Source organism: Anolis sagrei, chromosome X (genome assembly GCF_037176765.1).
Source record: "Anolis sagrei isolate rAnoSag1 chromosome X, rAnoSag1.mat, whole genome shotgun sequence".
Taxonomy (NCBI): domain Eukaryota; kingdom Metazoa; phylum Chordata; class Lepidosauria; order Squamata; family Dactyloidae; genus Anolis; species Anolis sagrei.
The window spans coordinates 38,937,654-38,958,023 of record NC_090034.1 but is presented as its reverse complement, the minus strand read 5'-3'; the positions used below and the strand labels follow the sequence as shown (position 1 = coordinate 38,958,023).

Sequence of the window (20,370 nt, the reverse complement as noted above, 5' to 3'; positions counted from 1 at the left end):
GAGAAGGCATTAAATCTTCCTCCCTGCTTTTGCCCAACAAACTACTTTTTGATGCATATGAGAAAATGCCACCAACATTAATTCGAGGATACATATTTTAAAATTTGCTTTTCAGCTAATTTGATAATTGTGTCAAATTACTAAATTGGTTGATGTTTAACATAAACATGGAATAAAGCTCATTTCAGACCACTGGCCCCAATCTACTTCTGACATTGCTAAATGCTTCCTAGTTTAGTTGAAAATCAAAATCCATTTGAAATGTTCTCAGCCATATTTCTGCATATGGTAAAAGCCTTTGTTGTAACACTTTGCTTGCATGGGTACTTCATGCAATGGCCTTATGATTCCTGCAATCCCTGGCGGCCTCTTTCTTGGGAATTGAAAGGTATCTTGAGTGTTTGCAATCTGCAGGCCAGATTTTAGTTAGAATTAGACTATATTCTGTATGTATAGCTTGAAGCAACTCTTTTGGTATAGCATCTATACCTGGTGATTTCTTTCTTCTAAGTGGTCTGAATGCTGTGCTTTTTCGTTCTAATATTGGAGGTTTGTCTTCATTTGGTTTTTCTTCAAAGGAATCTTTAATTCTCTTATATAGTTGTTCCTTGTATTGTTTCAATCATCTTTTCTCCTAGCTGGTCATGTGTTCCCCTGCTGGTCATAGAACATAAATTTCCCAGGGTATCTCAGATCTTGCTGAAGTTCTTCCTTATTTAATCAATACAGAACACTTGCATCCAAATTTCTGACTTTCCTTCACTTCTGTCATTGATTTCTTGAAGAGTTTTATCTGTCTACTGCGGCATCTCTTTCCTTTCCTTTTTTGGCTATAGATCTGTGATTCCCAACCTTTTTTTTTTTTTTTTTTGACCAGGGACCACTCTTCAACATTAGTACCAGAAGGGTTACAAATCAGTTTTTGGTCAACTTTAGATTCAGTTTGGTTATTTGGCGTGCTGATTCAGAAAATTGTATTGGATAGACCACATCAGCACTAGTTTCTGAAACAGAACATGTGCCATCCAGTAGACGCCATCTGCTCACCCACAGAAAACCATATTTAATAATTTAGAGGTGATGTGGTAGTAGTAATCTTTCGCCCCTCCTCTCCCGACATCCCCGTTGCTTCAGCACTATAAGAGGGTTTCACGAGACCAGTCACTCTAATTTCCTCGTGGTTGTAAGGCAACGGTGTAGTAATGGTGAGGCCGTGGACCATATTTTTGTTCTTGTGGACCACTGGTAGTCCACAGACCACTGGTTGGGAACCACTACTATAGACAGTGTCTTTCTGCATTCCTCCCTGACAATGTCCCTGACTTCAGTCCAGATTTCATCTGGATCCCAATCAGTTCGATGTTCTTCTAGTTGTATTTCAGAATGATGATAGGTTTAGTGTTCTACTTTAGCTTTATTCTGACTTTTGCTATTAGTACAGTGGTTCTCAACCTGTGGGTCCCCAGGTGTTTTGGCCTACAACTCCCAGAAATCCCAGCCAGTTTACCAGCTGTTAGGATTTCTGGGAGTTGAAGGCCAAAAACATCTGGGGACCCCAGGTTGAGAACCACTGTATTAGTAGTTCATGATCTGGGCCACAATCTGGTCTTGTTTTTGCAAAGATAATGGACCTTCTCCACTTTCTGCTTCCAATTATGTAGTCTGTTTCATTTCTATATTAGTTGTCAGATCATGTCCATGTCCACAGTACCTTCTTGGGTTGTTTGAATTATGTATTTGCAAAAAGCTCATTAAAAATTACTGGAGAAGAGGAGTTTTAGGATTGCCAGATGTTATAATGTATTTTGTTGCTTACTGTCTGACATGTAAAATATTGGATTATGTTGAGAGATGAAAAGCTGTTAGAAAGGCACAATGTGAAATTTGGCTGGCATATATATTTATGGTATGACAAAGCTGAAATAAATGCACATTTTGCAAACCGTTACATCAGCAAAGTTTTGTTGAGAATTTGAAATCAATGCAAATCCAGATTATGGCCAAACCTCCACTATCAGTTTCACTAAAAGAAGCATTTTACAGAATTGAGAAACAATGATAATGAAAGGTTAATATATCAATATTTATTGAAATTGGGAAACAGCCAACTTAAATTCAAAGCAAAGGGGGAGCTTATGCCAGAAGGATGAAATATGAACTGGTACTGGTACAGACAGTTGCGGGAAAGATATAAAAATGGATTTAAAACTGTTTGGCTTTGTACAAAATAGAAGTGAATTTGCGATACAATTACATGTTAATGACGACCCTTTAATTGGTATTGAGTCTTTGTTTGAGTCTTTATTGAAAATAGAAATGAAAAAAGATGTAACTAAAACGGGGGCAGAATTTGGACTATAATATAGAATTAGAGAAATGGGGAAAATGGCAGAAGGGACTGACATTTACATCGTCAAGTAATCTGAAAAGAGAATTTCTATAAACCACAAGTGACATGATGTGTTCTCGAAGAGCTGTTGCCTCCCTGGAGTTGGGAAGAATGGGGCTGAAATAAGGCTCCCGCCTCCTTTGCTGTTCTCCATTCCTGCTTTAGCAGAAACACAGAGGAACGCCTTTTCCTGCATGACCATCAAATGGGCCTCAGCAGGTAGTGCTATTCTCAAGAGGCCTCTCTGAAAACCTTCGGACAAGTTGTTATTTAAAAACCCCTCAGTTTCCCAGAGGCTAAATTATGTGCCTGTTCCAGAGCCATTTTTGCAGAGGACTCCCACTCCCACTCCCAAAAAAACTGTTTTTTTCCCCCTTCTGAATCACTGCATTGTGGTTGAGGAAGCTTAGTTCTGGGCTTTTTTTTTGGTAGGATACAAATGGCTTGGTGCACATTTTTTTGAGAAGCATAGAATCATAGAATTGGAAAAGACCCCAAGGGTCATCCAGACTGTTATGGCCAGGAAGTTCTTCCTAATGTTCAGGTGGAGTCTCCTTTTCCTGTGGCGACAAATGAAGTGGTTCCAATTGATTCATATTGGAGAGCTGAAAGAAAAGGTGAAGAGCATTTTACAGAATTTCACATCTTACAGCTTAGTTTCTTATCTCCCTCTGCACAACGTTTATGGGCAGCAATCTTAGGGACAGAATTGTTATTCCTGACTTCCCCTTGCTTTGCACAATTACATTGACTGTTATTGTTGTTTTCCCCCTAATGTCTTCATTTTCAAGCCTCACACCAGAAACAAAATATATGTCCAGGCTCAAGGTAAGGAAAGTTCTTGTTTCTTCAGTGACAAATTAAACTTGGAGAGGGCATTTGTACCACATGACCTTTTTTTTTAAAGCATAACAGAGTAGATAAGATTCTGGAGTAGACAAAGTTAGATCTCTTGGTCACTTTGAGTCTCCTTTTTGGAGAGATAAAACACAATACAAATTATTATTATTTTACTGACACAAAAACACAGTATGTCACAGCAAACGAGATCTATATGCTACATTTCATATCATAAAAGCACAAGTCAAACACTTCCCAAGTGCCTAGGACTGTGTGATGTATTTTCGAATAATAATAATAATAATAATAATTATTATTATTATTATTATTATTATTATTATTATTATTATTATTGGTGGCCAGAATGATAGCTTGAAATGCTTTGCATTGAATCATCTTTATTCCATGTAATCCAGTATGGTTGATCCTAACTGGCAACAGCACCATTCTAGGTCTTCTAGCAGGATCCTTTCCTAGCCCTACATAGGGATCCATGGTATTCTGTGAATGTCTCCCATCCAATACTAACCAGACTTGGCTGTACTTAGTTTCTTAATTCACATGAGACTGGATGTGTTGAGTGTGGTGTATTGCCCTTCCTCATAGGTACCTGGCTAACTATTGTTGGTAGGCAGCATGCTAAGTGGAGGAACCTAGCTAAGTCGTAGCACAAAAGTCACAGATTCAATCATGGCTTCAACTAGTCTGCAATTAGTATAGAATCTGGGCACATGCCTTTATTCCCTTAGTTTTTAGGCCTGTTCTTTGGCACACTGATTCAGAAAATGGCATTGGGTAAACTGCATCAGCTCAAGTTTCTTAGAGTTGTCTTAATTTTCTATGAGCGAGCAGAGGGTGACTGGTAGATGCCATATGTTCTGTATCTCAAAAACTAGAGCTCATAGGGGGAAACTGGTACCATTTTTTGAATCGGTTAGTTTAATATACCCAGAAACAGAGCTAACATTTGAGGCACCAAAATGTGTGTTGCCCAGTGTAGGAGTTGAAATCCACCAATTTCTGGAGAGCAATAGGTTGTCTATTCTGGTAAATGAGATTTGCATCAGCTCTTTGAATAAGACCCAAAAGTAAAATGATCTCCATAAAAAAAATGATAGCACAGATTGTTTCTTTCAGATTGTGGAATATTGTTTTTTTCTCAGAGTGTGGCCCTTTTGATGTGCCATCAGCTTTAGCCATCATAGCCAATTATGAAGGATAATGTGATAACTGCACGTTCCTGGTTTAATGCAGGGACATTAGACTGAATCTGTCATGATCTTTTATCACTGCCTATATTGCCTAGTGCTGATGGGTCTTGCAGTCAAGCAACTAGACAAATACCCATCATTATGATCCACAGGAGTTTACATGTTCCCCAGCCCTGCTTCAATGCATGAGCACAATATAGATTTTGATTGTGGTGGTGATGGTACTGTTCTTTCATTGTTACTTTCTCATTAATAACAATACTAATTTTGGTGTTTTTTAAAGGAATTGTGACTGCCCCCAACATTTCTTTTAACTGGAAGAAATGTCTGCAGAGTGCAGGTAAAAACATGCATGCCCACCTACAAAATATATTAAATATTTGTGGGATTTCTCAATAAAATGTTTTCCACTCACACATTTCTGTCCCTGGTTCTGTTCAACGAATCCGTTTCTTGCTGAGAGACAACTACAAAAAGCTGGATCTGGTGTGAATAGAGAAATATCCATCATTATGACCTGCAGGGAATGTGTGGTATGAATGTTTGCATATTGCAAAACTTAGTTTTGAAATGGAGAGTATTTTAAAAGACTTCCCATGTCAAATGATACATCTGGGGGGGGGGGGGGGAAACTGAGGCTCTTTGATAGGACAAGTAGATTCTTAATGTGATTGCACCGAGTTCCAGACAACAGGATTTGGATTTGGTTCTGCAATAATGTCCATGTTAACTGGCCAAATTAATCTAATATCCATTTTTAATTATCTTTTCAGACTTCTAGTTGAAATCCCCTCCTTCCTTTTTGGGAAGTTTTTACAGTTAATGTCCATAACATTCACTTAAGCATCGTAACACAGACTCCTTTTTCAGAGCCCAAATTAAAAGCAAAACAGAGACTGTCTCTTTTGAGTTTGTTTCTAGTTACTGCAAAAATTGATTTTCTCCCTCTTAATCAAACCAAACACAGTGTCATGAGGGAAGGAGAGGAGACAATGGCCTGCTTTTTATCTGGGAACAGGAAATTTCGTAAATAACATAGCATTTAAAGAAACACATCACCAGCATCAGAATATGCAGACATATCCTGGATCCTACATCTGGCGGCATCTTACAGCTGCCTTTTCCGCATGATAAAAGGAACTGGCAGCAGATAGAGACTAAAGTGTGGTAGAGAAAAGACTGGAATAATGCAGATTTAGACCCGAATCCTATTAGTAGTCTTGAATCCTATTAGTAGTTTTCCTGTGCCCAAAATGGCCTGGGAGGAAATGTGGAGAAATTGTTCCAATCTTTATTTGAGGCAAAACATTAAAAAAAATCTGGAAAAAAAGTATTTTTTTTTAATGGAAGGAGGTGTGGATCTGCTAATGGGTTTACTATGGCATCTGAGAATGGCCTTACTTTAGTGGCAGAACACACACTTCACATGCAGAATGTCCCAGATTCAGATCTGACATCTCAGGTAGGATAGGCTAGACTTGTTTTGAACCCTGTAATTTTCAGTCCTTTCCTGCTCTATTAATGTAGTTCTTTGGTAATAAACAGTGCAACTGTATTTGTAAAGTCCATATATGACTTTGGTCTGAGCTATTTGAAGGACACTCTCTATGAACGTCCTATATGAGATCATTGGGCTCTTATGTCTTCTGGAAAGGCTTCTCAGCATTTTTAGTAGGAACAAGATAGAAGTCCTTCTCAGTAGCTGCTCCCAGACTTTGAAACTTTCTCCTTGGGAATGTTAGGATGGCTTCCTATTTGTTTTCCTTCCACCTGCAGTAGAAACATCCTATTCTGTCAGACTTTTAGAAATTAACCTTTATAGGCTATGCTGTCCTGTTTAGGTGATTTCTAAGTATAGTTTTTAATAAATTTGAAATTGTTTCAGTTCAATTGTTTTTTTAAAAAAATAACATATGTAAGGGTGTTATTGAAAGTTTTTAATATGTCATCTTGAATCTCATTATTGGGAAAAGGAAATTATAAATCAGTTGTTGTAGTGTGTCTTCAAGTCATTTATGACTTATTGCAGCCTTTAGGTGACCCTGTCACAGGAATTTCTTGGCAAAATTTGTTTAGACTAGAGCAGTGGTTCCCATCCTTTGGTCCTGCAGATGTTTTGAACTTCAGCTCCCACAATTTCTAACAGCTGGTAAACTGGCTGAGATTTTTGGCAGTTAAAGTCCAAAACACTTGGAGGACCAAAGGTTGGGAACCACTGGACTAAAGGAAGTTTGTCTTTGCCTTCCTCTATGGCTGAGAGTGTGTGACTTGCTCAAATATTTTAATATAATAAAAAAGGCTGAGAGAGTGTGACTTGTGTTAATACTATAATATATTGTATACACGTGTAATATTGATAATATTATAATGTAATACAATATATTAATAATACAATGTAATTTTATATTTCATATTACATGTAATATTACTAATAATATTATATTATAGTGGAATAGTACAATATACTACTATATGGTACTAATATTGTGCTATGCTAATAATATAATATGCTGTATGTACATATAACTTGTAAGTCTCTCTGAGTCTCCTTCGGGTGAGAAAGGCAGCACATACATTTTGTAAATAAATAAATAAAGTCATCCAGTGGCTTTCCATGATTTGAGTAGGGACTTGAACCAAGATAATGCAATAACTCCATCCCTTATCTGCTGGAAATGAACATATCACATGTAGGTAAGACCAATGTTCTGTTTTGTACTATTCCGAATAGATTTCACTGGAGAGATAACCAATGCTTTCTCTTGCTATAAAGCAGGTCATGTTTTCATGAACAGGTGCAGATTGAGTATCCCTCATCTGGAATGGTCCACATGGGATGGTTGAGATCATGGCACCTTTCTGATGATTCAGCGTACACCGACTTTGTTTCATGCACAATTTTATTAAAAACGTATAAAATTATTCTCAGGCTATGTGTATAAAGTGTGTATCAAACATAAATTAATGTCATGTTTAAACCTGGTTCCCAGCTCCAAGATATCTCAACTTGTATGTATACGCAAATACAGGCATTCCAAAATCCAAAACTCTTCTAGTCCTACGCATATTTGATAAGGGATACTCAAATTACAACATTTCAAGCAGCCCTGTTCAGTAGAATCCGAAGGGCCCAACAATCCATGAAAGTACAACTCTTCCAGTACCTGAAGGAAGAACCTAAGTTTTCAAGTTCTTATGGAAAGTGATCAAAAGACTTATTTTGGTGCTGGGGAATCTTTCCAAGACTGAAAACACCAGAACATAAAACAACCGTTGTGGGCTGAGGGGTGAAATCTCAGTGCGGTGCCCCGCTTTTGCTTTTTGTAGGAGATCAGTTAGCACTTTGAAATGTTTAGAGGAGAGATGAAAGAGGTGCGTTCTTCAAGAGGGAATAAAAAAAGCCAGATGGTTCAAAGGGAATGGAAAGCTGGGATCAGAAAGGTAACCCCTGCCATCAGGTTTGAGCGTAGGCACAGCTTCTGAAGCAGTGAAAGGTTGGGCAGGAGGATGTTCTGAAATGTTTCAGACCTAATATGGGAACCTGTAATAAGGGCACCAATTTTCTAGAATACTTCTGAAGACAACAGCATGGAATTAAAGGGTTGTTGGTGATCCTGTGGTCTCAGATTGCATTCTCAGCATTACCGGGTGATAAGATGAACACGTTCCTTCAAAGTCAATTGAATTTGTCTGTGTGGATTCATTGACTCAACAATATTTTTTTAAAGTATGAATAAAACCAATAACAAGAACAAACAACAAAACAACACACTGTACTACTAAATAGATATGTAATAATAACAAAAAAACAAAACAAAGAAGTATACAACTTGCCACAATTACCTACTACATATCTAAACTACCTAAATTTATAACAAACATTGTGGCAAATATAGGAGCCCCCGGTGGCGCAGTGGGTTAAATTGCTGAGCTGCTGAAATTGCTGACCAAAAGGTCACAGGTACAAATCTGGGGAACAATGGGAGCTCCTTCTGTTAGCCCCAGCTTCTGCCAACCTAGTAGTTCGAAAACATGCAAATGTGAGTAGATTCATAGGTACCGCTCCAGCAGGAAGGTAATGGCGCTCCATGCAGTCATGCTGGCCACATGGCCTTGGAGATGTCTATGGACAACGCCGGCTCTTTGGCTTAGAAATGGAGATGAGCACCAACCCCCAGAGTTGGACATGAGTGGACTTAATGTCAGGGGAAAACCTTTACCTTTACCTTTCAGCAAAAAAGATAAAGAAAGAGAAAAGATGGCTTCCATTTTTTTCCGTGTAGTTGTATTAACTCTTTTATATTCCCAGCTCTCTCTATCTAGAAATTTCACTACATCTATATGTTTAACTCATGTTCACACAAAAAACCCAGCAATCATCAGATCACATTAAAAAGTCAATTGAGGGTTTCTGGTCTTTCAAAACTGTTACTTTTCTTTAATCAAAATAGACAATTTATCCATTTAGACTTGTTTCCATTCAGATGTATTAGACCAGGGCTTGTTAAATTTTTCCACTTGGGTCTCCTTTCAACCTGGCAAATATTTATGTGACCCTGGTTATATAGGTATATAAAATAAGTGTAAGAGTCAAACATTTACTAAAAATAAATCAGCATTTGCCAGGGTTGTGAAACAAGCTGATTTTCCTTTTTATGAAGTAGAGCAGAAGCATGTTCTGCAGAGTCCACCATAAAACTTGGACAACAGATTTGTGTAAATATCTAAAACTATCTGAATTCATATCCCTCTATGAACCTTCCCAGAGATTAAGATCTTCTGGGAAGGCCCTGCTCTTGGTCCCACCTCCTTCACAGGCGTGATTGGTGGGGACGAGAGACAGGGCCTCCTCAGTGGTGGCCCCTCAGCTGTGGAACTCCCCCCCCCCCCCAGTGACATCAGATTAGTTCCCTCCCTCCCTCCCGACCTTTAGGAAAAAAACTGAAAACTTGGATGTGGGACCAAGCATTTGGATAATTGATTCGTGCAATATGTGAACATGGAATGGTGCAACAATAACTGGAACAGCCTGGGATCAGATCCTGGGATAAAAGGCCTGTCTAGAAGGGCCCTGTGTGTCTTCTTAAGAGGCTAGACAGCTACCTGTCGATGGAGATGTTGTAACTGGAGTTCCTACATTGTGATCTGTGTCCCTGGCTATGCTTAACTCTCATGGCTCTCCGTCAAGATGGAAATCTGTTTCAAAGGACCAGGTGGTGAGATGCCTATGGAAGGATTGAAGCCGTCTTCAACCTCTTATGTTCTCCCTGCCTCCCGGCCACATTTAACATAACCACTATACTGGCTTTGTACATAGACACTCCATTGTGTATGGAAAATCAGGAGCATCTTGACCTGGGGTGACAGGGTTTTTTATCAGCTAATTGCATGGCAGAGTGTTTGTATAGGAGGCTAGTGATGTGCAGCAATTCTAAGAAATGTTGAGTGTTCTCTTATCAGAGAGCATAGTAAATGGGGAAAATATATCAATATATATGTGTGAGTAAAAAGTCACATCACTTGAGATAAGATCCCCCCCCCCCCCCCCGGCGGAAGCTTCCCTTTGCTTCCTGTGAGTTTTTCTTTAATATTGTGGAGTTCCATAGTAGCCTATAGGCCTGTGATAAAATTCAAGATCTGCAAGTTCTTGAATAGTCAGGCTTATTAATTCTTTGACAGGCACTCTGAGATGGCAATTAAGTAAATGCTATCCCAAAACCCTTTTAAAGGGACGCTTCTTGTGTTTTTCTTTGCCCCTTATAGCTTGTTAAGTTGGGTAGTATTTTTAAATGAGTTTTATTGGCAGTTCTTGAAAAGTTTTTTATTGCATTTACAAAGCTCAGAGAGGGATTATATGCCCAGGGAAAGTCAACGTGGAAATAGAAAAAGTGCAGTGAACACTGCATAACATAATTTGAACGAATACAGAAAAAAATCAAGTAGGACTCCATGGTCATCATAGATAAGCCAAAAAAAGTCTTGGCATTGTGATCCTAATTACACGCTGCCCCATTTAAAGGACCTTTTCAAATTGTTGAGCAAGTCTTCTGGTTGACCTGTTTGCAATTATAATGTGAATTAGGGATAATACTCTGATATTTGTATATGTAACATACTCTGATTATTCCATTCCATTCCGTTGTCTAAAAGTTTGCACTAAAGAACTGCAAAATCAAATTACAACAAAAATTATTTTAATATTTTTGAATAAATGTATGGTTTTGTGTTGATCTGCATTCATAGGCATCCCGGGCCACACACGGTCCTTTTTTGGACCTCTTGTGCAGTGGGAAAGAACCTATCTGAGTCATTGCAACCACTGAGTAGTATGTATCTTGTCCTGAGTAGATAACAGCTATTTATTTCTTTATTTATTTTTGATATTTTTATCCCACCTTTCTCAAGCCCAAAGGCGACTCAAGGCGGCTTACAAATTGGCAGCAATTAGATGCCATAACAGTCCACAATATACAATTAAAACATTTTAAAGAACATTATAAAACAATATAAAAACCATTAAAACATATAATAACGAATGTCTTCCTGTTAATCTCATTTTCCAGTAGCATTGTCTAAGCTTAAATAATTCCGTGTTTGTCTATTGTACTGCATTTCCAAAGACTTGTTCAAAGAGCCAGGTTTTTACTTTTTTCGGTAGGTCAGGAGGGAGGAGGCCATTCTAATATCCCTAGGGAGGGAGTTCCACAGCCAAGGGGCCACCACTGAGAAGGCCCTGTCTCTCGTCCCCGCCAGACACACCTGCAAAAAAGGTGGGATCAAGAGCAGGGCCTTCCCAGACTATCTTAAATTCCTAGATGGTTCGTAGGGAGAGATATGTTCGGACAGGCAAGCTGAGCCAAAATCCTTTAGGGCTTTATAGGCTAAAGCCAGTACTTTGAATTGTGTCCTGTAGCAAACTGGCAGCCAGTGGAGCAGGTGCAAACAGAGGAGTTGTATGCTCCCTGAGCGCTTCTCCAGCTAGCAACCTGGCTGCTGCCCATTGGACCATTTGAAACTTCCGAACAGTCTTCAAAGGCAACCCTGCATATAGCTTGTTGCAGTAGTCTATATGTGATGTAACCAGAGTGTGGACTACCATGGCCAAGTCAGACTTCACAAGGTACAGGCGCAGCTGGCACCCAAGTTTTAACTGTGTGAATGCTTCCCTGGTCACCGCTATGTTTGGGCACCTAATAATCATAAGAACATAAGAACCATTCCATACATACCAAGGAACTATTTAGTCCAGCATTCTGTTTCCAAAGTGGCCAAGCAGTGGCCTGTGGGAAGCCCACAGGCACAACATGGTTCAAGTGCAGTCACCTCTGTCTCATGTTCCTCAGCTGCATATTGTATTTAGTACTGGATACAACTTATACCCATCCTGTCTTGTAGCTGCCAAGGGGGCTGATCCACCATACATTTGTTCAGTTCCTTTTCAGACCTGTTGAGTTGGCATCAATTGCAGTATCTTGTGTTAAGAGAACTCCAACTATTCCAAATTCAGCTATGTGCCGTGTGAAGTAGTGCTTAATGGAGGCCTGTGGATATGCTACAACCTGGTACAGGACAGGGGGTGGCAGGTAGGTGGGAGAGTGGGGACTGAAAGCTGTTGCCTGTCAAGAGGAATTCAGCAAACAGAGAGCCAAGAGGTGTTTTTGTTCAAACTGAATGCCAGTGGCATATGTATAATTAAAATTTCAGCAGAACGCTTGAGCACGAGGCCCCAGATGACCCTTTTTTTCTCAGGCAATTTCCTATCTGCAAAACTGGATCACAGTTCATTTGAGAGTGAAGCACTGGGAGATAGATGAGTGTTAAATGTTACAGAGGACTGTGACTGTTGCTGCAACTGAGAGCTGGGCTTTGGGGATGTTTGAGCACAGCAGTGTTCCCCAGAGTATAAAAGATGTTGGGAATGGCGCAATTACCACATGGACAAACTGGGATGTTTTAGTTGGGCAATTGATACTGGTTTACACATAGCCAAAGCATTAACAATGCTTTCCAGTTGTTGATTCCAATTTCTGTTGTTTCCAATCGATCAGGATACTGGCAGCAGTACAAATAGTGTAGAACCTGGCTCAGAGTTTGAAAGCAGTTAATTACAAATGACAGATTACTTGTAATTACTTCATTTCTCCAGTTAAGAATAGTTATGACAGCAATATGATTATTACTTGATGAGAGAGCTTTATTCCTTTTGCAGTTAGCTTTATAGCTATCAAGGTATGGCCCTACTTGATGCGGGGAGAAGAACTACCAGATGGTGCAATTGTTGTGAAAAAGGATATATCATATACTAGCAGTCCCCTGCCATGCGTTGCTGTGGCCCAGTCTATGTATATGTGTTTTGTGTGTATATATATTTGTGCATATACGTATATATGTGTGTTTGCATAGATATATGTGGTTTTGCACATGACTTGTAATGTATTTTTTGTTTTCTGGCGTTGTAAGTCTCTTCTTCTGTGTTTTTCAGTGTTTTATGAGTGGTGGTCACTCGTTGGCCTGATTGGTGTATTGTGTCCAAATTTGGTGTCAATCCCACAAACCAACATTACGTTTTTATTTATATAGATACTTGAGTATAAGCTGAGTTTTTCAGTCCTTTTTTAGGGCTGTGAAAGCCCGCCCCAGCTTATACTCGAGTGAGGGTCTTGGCGGGAAGATGTGGGGTTGAAAGAAGCCCTTCTTTCAGCCCCACAACCTTCACATCTCTTTACAGCAAACCAGCTCTATCCTTTCTGTCGTGCTTTCTTCCTCTCCCCCTCTCTCACGTACTTGCCTTCCTTCTCCTCTCTAAGAGCTCTCTCACCTCTCCTTTTCTTCCTCTCCTCTCTCTCTGGGTGGCCCTGGCCCCTGAGGTGGGAAAGAAAGGGGCACATCGCTGCCGCCGCTGCCCTTCTCCTTTGCATAGGCAGCAGCTCCTTAGAAGTGGTGTCTCCCTATTATTATTATTATTATTATTATTATTATTATTATTATTAATGATAATAATAATAATACTTTATTTATATTCCGGTCTTCTCACCCCTAAGGGATCATAGTACACATACACGGTAAACATTCAGTGCCGCTTTGTATAAACAATACACAGACAGACAGAACAGAAGGAGGTGCCATGGAAGGTTGGGCTCGAGTCCAGGGGGTGCTGTTGCTCTATCCTCTATGACAAAGAGCCGCCAGGACTTCCTTCTTCCTTTTGGTCGCCCAGCATTTTCTGATCTTCTTTTTTATGGCATTGTAAAACACACTCCCCCCCCCTCTTTTAGCAGTACCTAATTTCTCTAATCACAGCTAAAGCTGTTTTCAAATTGCTTAGGTAAACAATGAGCTAAGCTGACAGCTGGCAGCTCACACCAATCCGGGGCTTTGAACTTGCAACCTTTTGGTTGATAGATCTTATAATTGCTGATGATTTACCAGCTGTGCTAAACCTCCAGAGAATGATGTATAGAGCGTTGGTGGTAGAAGGGGAGAAAGAAGGAAGGAATGAGAGAATGAAGGAAAAGAGCATGGGGGAAGGAGCGAGAAAAGGGAGGAAAGGAGGTTCGAGGAAAAGGAAAGATGGGAAAGAAGGAATGACGAGAAGGGGGAAAAGGAAAAAAGAAAGAGGGAAAGAAAGAACAGGTGCCTTGGCTTATATTCGGGTCGACTCATACTTTTTTTTAAAAAATAATTTTTATTGACATTTTCCAATTAGGTAAAACAGGGAAAGGGGGAGGGAAGTTAGGGATGTGGTTGGGGGGGTGGGGGTACTGCATGAGGCGTGGGGAAGTGGGGATAGGGAGAAGGAGCGAGGGAAGGCTAGAGATGGGGAAAATTGGTAGTCTTTGGTAGACTTGAAAAAAGAAAGTAAATTGTCCTTTATTTCTTGTTGTTATTATTTACTCAGTTCCAAAGTCTAACTCTTTCTCTTCTTTCAAGATGTTTCTTTATTTCTCTCCATTTCATTTCATAGTTGTTTTTCATTAGTTGCAAGTTGGACACTGTTATGTTAATCACTAAGTATCTGATTTTGTTAGTAATTTGTATTCCTGAGAGTTCTTTCAAAGCTTCTTGTCTCTATTTGGTCATGTTTTTTGTAAATATTATTGTTTTCTTCTTGTTCATTTTAAAACCCAAAAGTCTTCTGAATTCCTCTATTTTATTTAGCCATTTTTGGATATTTTCCAGTAGGTCTTCAATTATACATATAAGATCATCAGCAAAAGCACGTGTTTTAAAAAGTTATTTTTTACTTTTGTTCCTTTCCAGTTTTTGTCTTCTCAAATATCTCTCAATAGAATTTCCATTACCAGTATAAACAATAAAAGGGACAATGGGCAGCCTTGCCTTGTTCCTCTATTATTTTTTTAAAAAATAGTTGAATTTCCATTAATTGTTATCTTCGCATCTTGTTGGATATATATTGATCTGATTGTGTTAGTAAAGCAAAATCTCATATCCAGCTCTGCTATTAGTAGTGTAAAGAAATCCCAGTTTAATCTATCAAATGCTTTTTCTGTGTCTAATGCCAATAATGCCAATTCTTTATGGTTATTTTCATAATAAAACTCAATTAGATTTATTATTGTTCTGACAATTTCTTTAATGTGCCGCTGAGACAAAAAGCCTGTTTGGTCTTCATGTATCCAATCTTTTAGAAAGACTTTTAGGCACTCTGCTAAAATATTCATAAATAATTTGTAATCTATATTTAGTAATCTGTGATTTAGCAATTGCACTTGCGATGGGGATTATAACAATTTTCTTGGTGGCGGCCCCTCGACTCTGGAACTCACTTCCTAAGGACATCAGGCATGCCCCAACTCTGGCAGTATTTAGGAGGAGCTTGAAAACGTGGTTGTTCCAGTGTGCCTTCCCAGAATAATGAACCCTTAGCACTTTGTCCTCCAAAAGCACTTTATATTGATTTAGGACTGCTTGTATGTTCCCACTAACGCCCCACCTCCTTTATCTTGTCCATACCCAGCATTATTTTTAAACTTTAATTACATTGGCCTAGCCACAGATTTTAAATGTGTATTGTGCTATTCTTAATGTTTATGCTACTCTGTGTATGAGATTTATTTTAATTGCTTTGTATTGTTGTTGTTATTGCATGTATTGTTGTATTGTGGGCTCAGACTCATGGTAGCGGGGTATAAATAAAGTTATTATTATTATTATTATTAAAATGTGAGTGGTCAGCTGTTCTGCTGCATTCCCTGCCGGAAACACAGCTCACACTTTTGCCACCCACTGTACTCTTTGGGTGGCTGTCTGAGCAATTGAGAGGGTCGCTCTTGAGGAGTGGGTCTCTACTGTGCCATCGGATGCCTCCCTGCAAGTTTTGCTGTCCCCTACTGCCTCTGTCCACATCTGGGGAGGGAGCCAGTGGCTCTACCCAGTTGCGTAAGGGCTGGCTCTCAGGGAGCTCTCAAAGAGTCACTCCAGTTGCCATTACCTCACACTGGAAGTTGGCTTATACTTGAGTTGTTGTTGTTCATTCGTTCAGTCGTCTCCGACTCTTCGTGACCTCACGGACCAGCCCACGCCATAGCTCCCTGTCGGCCGTCACCACCCCCAGCTCCTTCAAGGTCAGTCCAGTCACTTCAAGGATGCCATCCATCCTTCTTGCCCTTGGTCGGCCCCTCTTCCTTTTGCCTTCCACTTTCCCCAGCATCATTGTCTTCTCTAGGCTTTGCTGTCTCCTCATGATGTGGCCAAAGTACTTCAGCTTTGTCTCTAGTATCCTTCCCTCCAATGAGCAGTCGGGCTTTATTTCCTGGAGGATGGACTGGTTGGATCTTCTCGCAGTCCAAGGCACTCTCAGAACTTTCCTCCAACACCACAGTTTAAAAGCATCAATCTTCCTTCGCTCAGCCTTCCCTATGGTCCAGCTCTCATATATGGTAATTATGTTTGAGAAAGTAGAAACCAGTGAGTTTTTTTTTTACAATTTGTACTTAATGATAACGAATTACTTTGGTGGCCTTGGGACTATATGCTACATCAATTTTTATTTTGAGTAGACCAAGCCCGTTTAAATAAATGAGACTATAAGTGTTGACTAACACATTCCATTCATCTCAGTGGGTCTACCCACATTGATACAACAATTGGACTTAGTCCAAACACAGCACCAAGAATGCAGTTCAGTCTAGTAGGCTGCAAAAACCTATCATGGTAGAAAGCAGGAAAAGAAAAGGATGGCAACAGTGAAATACTTAGATATGTCTCCTTGGATTAACTGCATGCTCTGTACACATCTTGTAGGCACAGATACTGTCAGTGATAAACAATGTATTAAAGATGAATTTGACAGTGGCTCCTAAATGAGGGGATAATAGAAGATCCCTTATGGAATTAGATGTGCATACCAGCATACCTGAAGAGTTATTTCGAGGAATAAAGAAAAACTACATTGCATATGTTAGAAGATTTCAAAATTACCCACTGCTATATATTGCATGGGGACAATGGGATGAGGAGAGGAATAGAAGCGTGTCAGCACTGAAAGAGAGGTTATTAAAAATTATGGGATTGAGCCATTACGAGCAAAATAACAAGTTATCTCTGCATAAAATGAGAATGGGGAAAATCATTTGGGATTAAAATTGAAGCCGTTTAGATCTCATTGGAACGTTAAACAGTGGTATTAAAGATAACTTCCTCCCCACCTTTACTATAAAGTAATATATATTTAAGCAATGTACATCTAAATGTTAGAGGGATTAGGACTATTTTGATTACAAATCTTTCATTTTCCCCTTATCTTACCTTACCATTTTGTCAACATTTTGTATTTGACCTCCATTTCAAGACTTTATATATATTTTAAAAGAAAGCAATAAAAAATAAAATAAATGGTTTCCATAGATCATCCTGCATACCAGCCTCTGTTGTCTAGAGCCTTAAACCAGAGCATTGCCTATTCAAATGGAAGCTAAATGATGCATTTGAGAATTTCTATGAAAATGAAAGTGTTTTTAAATCTCCAGGCAGGTTTTTAATTTTAAAAAGCAATATCACTAAAATGTGCCACCAGCAATCAATCCTTGGTGACATTTAGGGATATAAACATCTAGGTAGATAGTTGATTGCCCTGTGTTGTATATCAGTCTCAGAAAAGAACAGAGAAAAATTTGCAAAATACAGCCAGAGAAGATGAAACCCTGACAGTACTGCTTTCCTATGTTCTTAAAATATGGATGGGAAACTTGTGGTGCTCCAGATGTTGCTCATATCAGGTTCTTTGTAACCAAAAAAGCACTTTTCATTGGATTTAGCCTGGGTAGCAAACACCTGCATTCATTCTGTGCTTTCCATTTCTTGTACATGTCCCTTATAAATCTTAGCCCAGTTGTCAGTTCCTTAAACATCTATTCTGGTTATGTAAGACACCTATTTTTCCTCCTCGTGGGAACTATTTGAAATTCTGTCTTCAATATTTGACTTTTTAGAAACTCCCAGCCGTCATGAACTTCCTTCTCTTTTAGTATTCCAGGTCATGACATCACACCCAGTATTTCCCTAAGTTTACTGCAGTTTGAGTTGTTGACGCCTAGACTTGACTTCTTCTTTCCGCTGTATAGCAAACTCTAGAAGAACACGGTCATTCCCACCTAAGAAACCTGCCACTTCCACTCCATTTGTGAGGTCATTATTGTTGGTTAGGATCATATCTCAAATAACTGATACCCTTGGAAGAATTTGTTGGTCCTTATATTCTTGACAGAATTTGACTTCCAACCAATAACAAGATAGTCAAAATCTTCCATTACTACTTCATCTTTGAGAGAAGGCATTGTTCCAGTATTCAGCCTGGTTTGGCGGTCTGTAGTAGACCCCCATAATAGTGTCCCTGTTGTTTCTTTTCCCCATAAATCTTTATCCTGATTCTCTCAACCTGGCTTCCAGGATTTAAGTCATGTGTTTGGGAGCTGACTGTCTCCTCAAAGATGTCCTCTGTATGTTCCCCCTCCAGGGCAGTCTGCTTTGTTGTGTCCAAAAAAAACTTCATGCTCTCCAATTTGCTGGTAGATACACAGATTTCAAGATGCTTGTTCTGGGGCAAGAACACAAAACATACCACAGCTGTTGCTGGTGACTGCAGCAGCTCCTTCACCATCAATTTGTAGTAATCTTAAGTATGCACTGAGTAAGAATTCCATGCCTCCCCCTCAAAACTCTCCCACTTAACACCCACACAAAACACCTTCATTGGCTTCTCTCCTTTATGCCTTGGACTTATTGGAGGAAAGGCCAGAGATCATTCTAGATAATAACTAAAGAAAATATGCACTATTAGGCAGAGTGAGATGGCTATCTCTGACAGCTGGTTGATTGTAAAAAAAATTAATTTGTTGTACTTTCAGTGCCAGAAAAAGGAGTGATATCGTTCAGAATTTTCTTCCCCAAGTGCCAAACAATTTTGGCTGGTTCCGGGTAGAGATGCAAATTGACAACTGTTGCATCTTTGTATGCAAGAATGAATCATCCTTGTAGTTGTCTCTCCACCACAGGAGTAATAAATATTTCTGCAAATACAATTAAATTGAGAGGGCTTCAATGGGTAACTTTTGTCACAGCTTGTGAAGGATGAAAATTCCCAGAATGTTCCAGCCAGTGTGGTCACAGGTGATTCTGCTTGGGGGAACCCGGGAATTGTTGTCCAAAGAAAATCCCTTTCACAGGCTCTGGCTTTTATGGAATTGAGTTAATTTTCTCCCTGTGGCTCCAAATGGGTATTTATCACCGTGGTAATGGTTTTAACTGTGAGATGGATCTGGATTTGCCTTTTCCTTGAGCAGATTCATTGAAATCAACCAAAATAGATTCATTACAAATAATTTAAGTCCTTTTCGTCCTATTTCAGTTGTTAATATATTCTAGAGTGGACCTTTAATTTCATTGGGTATGCTCTAACTGAAACTAATGTGAATCCAACCCCACGCAATTGGCAAGTGATCATGCAAAGCTAGTTTGGCATAGGTTATTTGGATGTTTAGAAGTTCTTCACATACACTGTGCCTGATCTAGAACCACTGTTTTCTAAGCATATTTTAAGATTTATTGGCAATGTTTTGTTAACAGGGATTCCCCATGACTGCAACAGTTTATGCTTCTTCCTCCTAATATGCGGTCTAAGAAGAGTCAAGGATCCACTCTATTTAGCAGATGCTTTTTCAGGTAAGTACCCCCTGTTTTTCACTTCCCATCTTGAGCGTGTTGTTTGATTCTTAGTCATACCATTTGAAGCCAATGGGACTTGCTTTCTTCTATTTTTAGTGCATTGCAAACGGTTTTGATTATTCTGCAGTCATAGATTTTAGTTTTCAGCTGGTCCTTCCTGTTCTTAGACTTGTAGACTTGTGCTGTACTTCCTAAAATCCTCGTGGGGTATTAGTTTCTATGTTTTAATTTGAATTTGAAAGGAACTGTCCAAGGTACTGAATTCACTTTGCGATCAGGCTCAATGCCTTAAAGCAGTGGTTCTCAACCTGTGGGTCCCCAGATGTTTTGGCCTTCAACTCCCAGAAATCCTAACAGCTGGTAAACTGGCTGGGATTTCTGGGAGTTGTAGGCCAAAACACGTGGGAACCCATAGGTTGAGAACCATTGCCTTAAAGAATTCTATTAATGTTCAAATAAAGACGGAACTGGAATCTATACCCTACTGACATGAAAACCACCACCTGCTACTGGGAAAGGCATGTTCAGAGGGACTCACCTTTGGTCAAAGAAACCAAAACAGAAAAGTAACACGTTCTTGGAACTAGTCCTCATCGTTGGATCATTGACCAAATTATTGCTTGAATCACAAGACTGATCCAATATCTGTTTTGAAATATAGCTGATTATGCTTTTATCTTAAAGTAGTTTACCAAATGAATGAAGGAATGCAACACTGTCACCTGATTAAGCAATTGTGTTTAATAG

At 39.3% G+C, this 20,370-nt stretch overlaps 1 protein-coding gene across 3 annotated transcripts in view; it reads left to right on the top strand.

Moving 5' to 3' along the window:
* The window catches only part of GLT1D1 (glycosyltransferase 1 domain containing 1), a 70,630-nt gene that overhangs the window by 12,909 nt on the left and 37,351 nt on the right, over positions 1-20,370 (top strand). For all 3 annotated transcript variants that reach the window (XM_060785597.2, XM_060785595.2, XM_060785594.2), the window contains 3 exons: positions 3,181-3,217; positions 4,724-4,780; positions 19,525-19,620. In XM_060785597.2, coding sequence (XP_060641580.2) covers positions 3,181-3,217; positions 4,724-4,780; positions 19,525-19,620 — 190 coding nt within the window. The remainder of the gene's footprint in view (positions 1-3,180; positions 3,218-4,723; positions 4,781-19,524; positions 19,621-20,370) is intronic.